Raw genomic sequence first — 8,398 nt, 5'->3', positions numbered from 1 at the left:
ATACTAACCCCCACGGGGCGCATTAGTCCTTGAAGGGAGTCATTGCTGAGATGGGCCAGCGGATTTGCAATGTGTGAGTGAAGAGGAGGATGGGGGGGGGGCAGCCCTGAAATTAAAATAGCTGATTTTAATTACGCTGAAAGGCAAAATTGATTAATCTGGACAGCACCGGATCAATTTTTCTGGGCGAAAAACAGGCCTACCGAAGAATATGATTCAATCATGCAAAACGTTGCGTCAGGACAAACAGTGCAGGTGCCCCCGACCGAGTTCAGAGATTTGTTGACGTTATTGTCAACACCTTCAACTGGATTCGAGATTTCCGCTTTCATCGCCGTTAACTGACGCGCAGGTATGAACGAGCGAGGCGTGCGTGTGCGCGTCGTATTCAAACAACACTCGGAATCCGCATCCGGCTTCTTTCCTCATCTGTTGCCGATTGATTGGTTGGGCACGCTTGACGAGAGTGCCCTTTTCGCTCAACGGGGAACGCCATTAAATAATAAAAAGAATAAAAAGGACGCCCGCTCCAATGTTTTGTCATCTCGTTACTCAGTGCCGTCCATTCTTTTTCCCCCATTCCCCCCCCCCCGGTGCGTCGTAGTTAAAATGCGCGTTTGTAATTGTTTTTGGGTATGCGGAGGAAGCACATTAAGCTGGATGACTGCCAGTTACAGCTGCAATTAGCAGCGCTAATGTCAGTCCCAATTTCGACTGAAAGAATAGCAACAAAGCCGGGCAAACTCCCAAGTAAGGAGCTCGTTCAAGTCTGAGTCGCAGAATTTGCACAAAATCAGCTTCAATAGTGGAATGGCTACATTCCTGTTTACTTTCTGGCCGATTTCCTGACGAGAGGTGACACTGGTGTCGGGGGCACATTGTTTTTTGGGCCTTGGAATTCCCTCAAATTGGCTACTTCAAACCAAAAAGGCTGACATCTTGTTCAGTTTGGGGCAAGGGCCCTTGATCCTTTTTCATACGTACCGAAAAATAATATGGAGCAATTTAAAGAAGGCATTCTTACCACCTATGGCAGCTTCGCTTTGGATCTGAAGTGGTCAGAAACTGGCGCATCCAAAAATATTGCAGCTCTGCTTAGCTTCTGGATTTGATGTGACTTAAATTAAGACTTTTTCTCCCCTCATACTATTGGATTGTTTTCATAAAATCCAAGCTTTCATCCTCCAACATTGACCAAACATATGCTCTTGCGAAATTACAGCTCTTATTTCTGTGTGTATTTACGTTCACCGTTCATGTGAGATGATAACTTTGATCACACAATATCCGGATTATTTTCAACTATTAGGACACATTTACTCTCATAAATGACAAAATTGTTTCTTCAAAATATGCTGACTCTTTTTATAAAATCTGTACTTTCTTCGAAAAAAATCGAAATAGGTTTTTATTCCGATGAAAAGTGTGCCTTTATTCTGACAAAATGTTTAGTATCCTGGGAAGCACCAAAACACTATCCCCGTAAAACTACGACTTAATGGTCATGAAACGGACCTAAAATGGAAGCTAAAGCCAACAGCGGGCGAGCGTTTTAACGGTCCACGTGGTTGTTTTCACAGTTTGGCTGTCTAACAGCCGCCGGGGTCAGAATTCATCAACTCCAACCCTGAACCGGTCTCCATCTCGGCGCAGGACAGATGGCGAGCAGAGGAATCCGCCGAGAGACGAGCCCATTAGCTGGGCTCACCTTGAAAGGATGCTGGGGGAGGCCAATGTCCGCCCCCTCCCCGCCACACCGCCTCCTGCAGGGGGAGCGAAGCTTGAACAGGCTCCCTGCACGGGCCGTGGAAATTCAGTTAGCGGCTAATGAGGAGCGAGCCGACCTCGTCGTCTCCGGGCTGGAGCTCGTCATCGACCCCGAAAGGAGGATTAGCGAGTCGCCCTGTTCTCAATGCCCAAACGTGCTCCCGCTGCTCTATTTCTAGCCGTAACCAACTGTTTTTTCCCCCCTCAAGTGGCCTTCATTAGCTATCCTCGCTTGAGGTCAATTCACACATTTCCTCCCATTTGGGGAGGCGCCAAATTGCACACCGCCCTGGATTCTCAGGAGATTGGGATTGAGTGTAATCCGCCTTTATGAAAGCATTGAAATCAATGTCTTTTTTTTTTTTTAAGCCCAAAAAATTTGAACAATTGAGGCAGGGTAATGCCCTCACATGTGGGCAAGGAGAGCCACATTTGCTGAGGCACTTTCAGGCACATGATCAAAACACACAATTCTAAAATGAGAACCCTCGCGAGGATCTGCTGTCGGCCACAACTCACACCCACACACTCACACAGACTAACAGGACACGTTCCTGATGTCAGTCACTAGACCACGCCCCTTAACAGCACACGTATAACAATACAGCTGTTGACTATTTCTCGGATTTTACAAATCGCAAAGCTGGCGGACACTTATTTCCCGACGTGCTGACGACTTTCGGCTGATGACGAGCAAAAACGAGATTCCTCATTAGCCGCTTGCTGAACAAAATGAGCGGCGGCAGAGCTGAGTGAGTTTGTCTGAAATGCTTCCAGGTGACAGGAGACTTCCAGTATTTGCGTGCGCTGGGCTGAGTCACCGTCGAGCGTAGGCGAGGAAGCTAGCGGGGAAGCGAGGGGGGGGCAGGCGACTGGAGAGGGCAAAGGGGATCGCTCTTGAAAACATTCATATTTCGACAGGAATGTCGCGAGATGCGCTTCCTCGCCGACGTGGGCGGAAACGTTTGCCACTGCACGAGCACGTTTCAATGCAATCGCTTCCCTCAGCACGTCGGTGAATTTCTGGGGGCGGGCCGGGCAATTGGTACCTGCGCATTTAGTCCCTAACCTAAAGTTACGACCGCCAGGTCACCTGATATTAGATTGGAAGTTGTCAAAAGTAGGTCAGTCGTCCTGATCGTGTTTCAGCCAGCAGCAAAGGCCTCGTCTGTGTTTGCTTTTTCTTATTTGCCTGACCTTTGTCGCTGAAGTCGTCCACCAGGATGACCTCGGCGATGAGCTGCGGAGGCGAGCGGTTGAGGACGCTGTGGACGGTCCTCAGCAACGACGACCAACCCTCGTTGTGGAACGGGATGATGATGCTGGTGCTGGGCAGCTTCTCGGCGTACAGCTTCTGTTTACAGCTACAAACACAAACACAAACACGCATTTACTGTACAATCTGCTCTCAAGAGAAACATGTCAAGAAAAGTAAGGGAGGCCCTGCGGATTCGAGACCAAGATGAGACTCACTTGGGATGTCGGATGTCAGGGATGGACCGATTGAGGGAGATCCTGTCGCTGACGTAAATGTTGAAACCGTTCTCCCTGTAGGCCTGGTCCACCCGGTCAGCGTCCGTCAGGGGGAACGGCTTGCCCTGCTCGCCGTTCCCTGGATCAAGCAAACACAGTTGGCTGACAAGATGGCGGGAAGCGGCGATCCAGCGGGATCCCCCCAAAAATGTTGAAATGACATTGCGGGGAGTACACGCGGTGGCAGACGCACCAGATCTGGAGGCATCCCTTTTGATGGCTTCATAGTTGTGCCAGTCTTTCCTCTGAAGACCATTCCTGTCCACTTGATTGTCCTTCCGCAGTTTGCTAACAACCTGGAAAAGGAATGCACAAAAGAAAAAAAAACATTTAGGATGATTTTGGACAAAGAGCAGCAGCAGTGCAAATACCGTGTTCCGAATGATTGTTTTCAATGAATGACAAAAGATATGCAGCCATTTGAAATATTTGCCTAGTGTGTCATAGCTGAAGAAACGTATTTTGCCCATTGATTGCTCGTAATATACAAAACAAGCTAAACTCGCAAGCTAACGGGCAATCGACTAAATGGACGGCGAATTTATCATATTTGACTACGATCGACTTGTAAGTCTACGCATTCGAATCGAGTAATGGGTCGGTTATTGTTGCAAATTGAAACGCAAGATGGACTGAACAAATGTTTACACCGATTGATTGCTTGTATTGTCATTTTGAATTGATGGAACGAAACTCATTTGGACAACAATTAAATTTTCGCAATATAAAATGCTGATTTTTTTTTTGTGTGTGTCTGCTGAATTTGCATGAGAAAACATGTCACCCAAGTACGTGCTGGAATTTGATCGACTTTCGACCGTTGTGGTTGAACATATACCAAACAACGATACCTTCCATTCCTGACCGTTTTTTTGGGGGATGAAATTGTATTTGTGTGCCATATATACGCAGTGTGTTTTGTAAAAATGCACGGACGCAACCGGCAGGGACACTATTGATTCCGTCGAAGGGAAGTTGAGCCACAACTCCAAGACGAGCCGTCCTATTGCAAATACAGACAAGCCTGAGAGAAATTCAATCTTTTTCTTTATAACGACAGCACAGAAAACTTTCAGTTATACAACCGGCTTTTTCTTGCCTGACGGTATCCGTGGCAGATTTTTTTTTTTTCTCAGAAGCAGCAGCAGCAGCAGCCTGTTCACTGCTCCACTGAGAGTTTACCCGCAGAAAAGTGTACTCTTCTATTTCACGCTCAGCGAACCTCACGAGGTGAATACCAATGCGCCGATGAAACAGGGCCTTATACTGTACGGTATGTACATAGCAACCCGAGCCGCTCCACGTGCAAAAGGGCGTCGGCTTCATCGCGCAGGGGGTGCTAAATGACTCGCACGTACATACGTCGATTAGCACGGCGAGTGCGGGATCGCAGCGTCAGTGCGGGGAATAATTAGGTGACAGGAAGTGGCAATTAGCCCCACGCTATAAATACAAATGGCGCGAGCAGCAGGCATGAATTAGCATGAATTATTAACCCGACTGGCGGTTCACGACAACGTGACACAGAATAACAAAATAGAGTGTCACATACGCGCTAATATTCCTCGGTTGTGATTGCGTGTCGGAATAGGTCGCAGTCATACACCTTCGGGCGGATTACACACAATTCCGTTTTTAATCGCCGCACTTTTTCGTTGAGTATCATTTTGTAAAATGGAATTATCATAAATGATTGAGCAGAATTGTTTCAGATGGTACATGATTCAAGGTTAGACTTTTGAGAGCGTGCCTATTGGCAAAATATTTTTCAAAGCTATCCTCCATTATGCGGTAAAAAGCGTGGGTTTTTTTTAATTTTTTTTTGCTCCGACCAAAGAAAAAAAAAGTTTGGGGGAGAAATGTCTTTTCATGTTGTGGTAAAAGCATCAACTTTTTTTCAACAAAATCTTTATATTAAGGAAAAAGTTGTGGTTCTATGAGACTTCAATAAAAAAAAAAAAAAAAAAATCTAAAGCCACAGGGCTCGATCCCCATCCCCCTGAATATTGGGGCTCACTGTTCTGTTTATCATTATTGGGGTTGTGAGTAAATTGGGAGTCAATCCCATCTGATTTGGGGAAAGAAGCAGGGTATACCCCGGATTGGTCGCTTGCCAATCACGGCTCACATGTTGAACAACAAGCATTTCAACTCACATCCACACCTAAGGATAATTTAGAGTCACTTTAGAAACACGTTTTGGAAATATGCAAGGAAGACGGCGAACCAGGAGAATGCACGCAGGCAAATAATCGAGATTCCAACCCGGAACCTCAGAACTGTGAGTCAAATGTGCCAACCACTCGTCTCTACCATGCTGCCCATTGAAAAACTCCAATCTTGTTGTTATTTCTACCGAACACGTATTGCTTTTTTTTCGTGCAATTTAAACCCATTTCGCAGCCCAACAAATAGCCCCAAAATGTCTTTCAATAAAGGGCTATTTTCTGCACCACCTTTCACGCTGTGACAATTCTGTCTGTCGCCATCACCACACACACACGCGCACACACACACACACACACACACACAAGAATTGCAAGAATTGCGTTTTAGTGTTGGTCGCACGAGGAAAGAGGGTGTTCGCCATTATTTGGCGTCCTCTCATTCGCTCTCAACATGACCAAGAGGCCAAGGGAGAAAAATAAAAAAATCAAGGAAACACATTCAGTTCATTTCACGTTGGCTTTGCCTCCACTCTTGTCAGAGATGGACACATTGGGTGAGTCACACACAAGGAACACAAGCAAAGAGAGTCCATCTGTGCAAATGTACACTGAAGAATAATAATAAATGAAAAAAAAAAAAAGAGACAGGATTTTTGTGCTGGCCCCATTTTTTGCTCCTGATTAAAATTTCAGCACACGTCGACCATGTCATGTTCCTTTGGGGGTTTTTTTGTAGCTCGCTCTCAGTAAGAACCTTGAGAAAACAAGACAAGGAGAAAAGGACAAAAAAAAAAAGTTTGTAGCTAATGCGCGTGTGCGCATTAGCTACAAACGTTGGAGGGCGTGGGCGGCGGAAGGTAATGGAGACGGACAGTAAGCGAGGACCAACGTGAGCCTGAATCATCTGGAAGAGCAGATGGAGGATATGATTGCGAAAGTGTGTGTGGGGTGGGGGGGTGAGGGGGGGTCTCGGAATCACGGCATGCGCTCCTTTCAGAACAAGTGGGAGGAAGTTGTCCACTTTAAATTCGAAAGAAACTATGATCAGGTGGCTTGACTACCGGCTCGCTCAACCAATCGGTCAAGCAAAGAACCAAATCCCATTTTCCATGTCCACAAATTACAAATAATGATTAAAAAAGAACATAGAGAACGCGCACATGGTTTGGCATTCGCAAATTCCTATTTTCGCCCAAATCTTGGTGTCAAGAAACAACGCGCAGAAGTTGGGTTGACCGTGATTCGATTTCATAATATAACGAACACATTTTTTTTTTTTGGTGGTTGATTTACGTGCTTTGAGTTCCCCCTTTGGGTGCAGCCGCCGCGGTGGTTTGGGATCCCCTGCGCAAACACTGATTGACACATGGCCTTTTGTCATCGGTTAAATGGCTCGCAAAAAGGCAGCATTAAATTTAATGAGGCAGGGTTGAGGGGAAGTTGGGCATCGGTGGGGGGTTGCGTTTCCCCAGGTCCCCTCGGTTAGCTTCACCCACACGGAAGAAAAAGTGTCCCGCTTGGGATTTGCGGTACTGGTTTGGCATGTCGCGGTCTGTTCACTCGGTCGCATGGCGCCTCCTGAGCCGCTCCTTGAATATTAAACGGGCGCCTCCGATGGAGTGACTTGACGCCACTGCTGAGATTTTCCCCACGGGGCGACGATTCGAAGAGTCGAGGAAGTGCGATAACTGAGCCCTATCACGAATGTTGTTGGGGGGGGTGATGGGGGGGGTAGGCCCCTGACACTGAATTTTTATTTTTGGGGGGGATGTGGGGGGTGGGGCTTGTTTTTTGTGGTAAATGATTCTTGGAGATTGATGAATGTTTTTGAAGCATTTTGGGGGGGTTTGCAAAAAAAAAAAAAAAAAATCATAATAATCCAGATGATCTTGTTCACTCCGGGGACGTTCTGTGCTATTATTAATTTCTCATCTTATACAGTCAGATTTAAAAAAAAAACAAAGATTTTTGTGTATTTCCCCCAAATTTTAAATGGATTGGTCCATCTTCTAATCAGATCTGTGATCTGTTACTGAATTATGATTATTTTTCAACTCCCCGATCAGCTCTAAAATCAATCAAATGATTTCAGGACTAATTCCCGCGAACATTGAAAACGCGTAGATTCAATCCCGACGGAACAGGGGGGGCAGCTTTTCAACCGCATCGGCGCAATCCCAACGGAATCGGCAGTCATCCGGCAAGTGGTCGTCGAGTTTCCTCTCTCTCTGACCTCTGCGGAGGGATTTTCAGATTAGGACGAGCCTCTCCGAAAACGACGGCTGGCTAACCTCATTTCCATGCCGCCGCGGTCAGCTGGTAATCCGCCCGACGGCAGATTATATGTTTGCAATTCAGTCGCGCAGGACGGGATTGGTGCCACCGCCGGAGGTTCAGACCGTCAGCAGATGTTGCCCGACATAATAACAGCGATACATGCCAAAGATACGTGCCGGCTTTTTCATCTTTCTTCACGACTACCTTCGAGGCGATGTATAAATACGTCGGCGAAATGTGTGTGTGTGTGTGTGTGTTTGTGTATTAAAAAAAAAAAATTAATATGCTCATTTCAAATTCTGTGTTGCAGCACCCCCCCCACCTTTTTTTTTTTTTCCAGCAGACATGATTATACCCACGGAAAGTTTCCAGAGTGGTCCTTCATATTTCAAGGTTGGATGCTCCGGTAATACCGCTGTCATCCATGAATGATCACCTAATGCGCTGGCGAGGGGAGAAATACAATACATTTGTTTCTTCCCGCACAAAAAAAAATATATATATATTTTATTGCTCGCGGCCTGACACCCTCATACATTCATTATGAGAAATGTTTGCCTCGGGCTTACAGCCTCGTAAATTACTCAAATTAAACAATCACATTTTGGGGATTGGGGGGGCGGAGGGCGGGGGGGGGGGGGGGGCGGTTGGTC

At 46.5% G+C, this 8,398-nt stretch overlaps 1 protein-coding gene across 1 annotated transcript in view; it reads right to left on the bottom strand.

Moving 5' to 3' along the window:
* Window positions 1–8,398, bottom strand: part of LOC109508228 (polypeptide N-acetylgalactosaminyltransferase 10-like) — a 55,188-nt gene that overhangs the window by 35,511 nt on the left and 11,279 nt on the right. The window contains 3 exon segments of the mRNA XM_019858106.1: window positions 2,965–3,131; window positions 3,241–3,379; window positions 3,494–3,596. Of these exon segments, the coding sequence (XP_019713665.1) occupies window positions 2,965–3,131; window positions 3,241–3,379; window positions 3,494–3,596 (409 nt within the window).

Source organism: Hippocampus comes, unplaced genomic scaffold (genome assembly GCF_001891065.2).
Source record: "Hippocampus comes isolate QL1 unplaced genomic scaffold, H_comes_QL1_v1.1 scaffold265, whole genome shotgun sequence".
NCBI lineage: Eukaryota > Metazoa > Chordata > Actinopteri > Syngnathiformes > Syngnathidae > Hippocampus > Hippocampus comes.
Note: the sequence above shows the minus strand (reverse complement) of the source record. Positions and strands in the feature narration are given on the sequence as shown.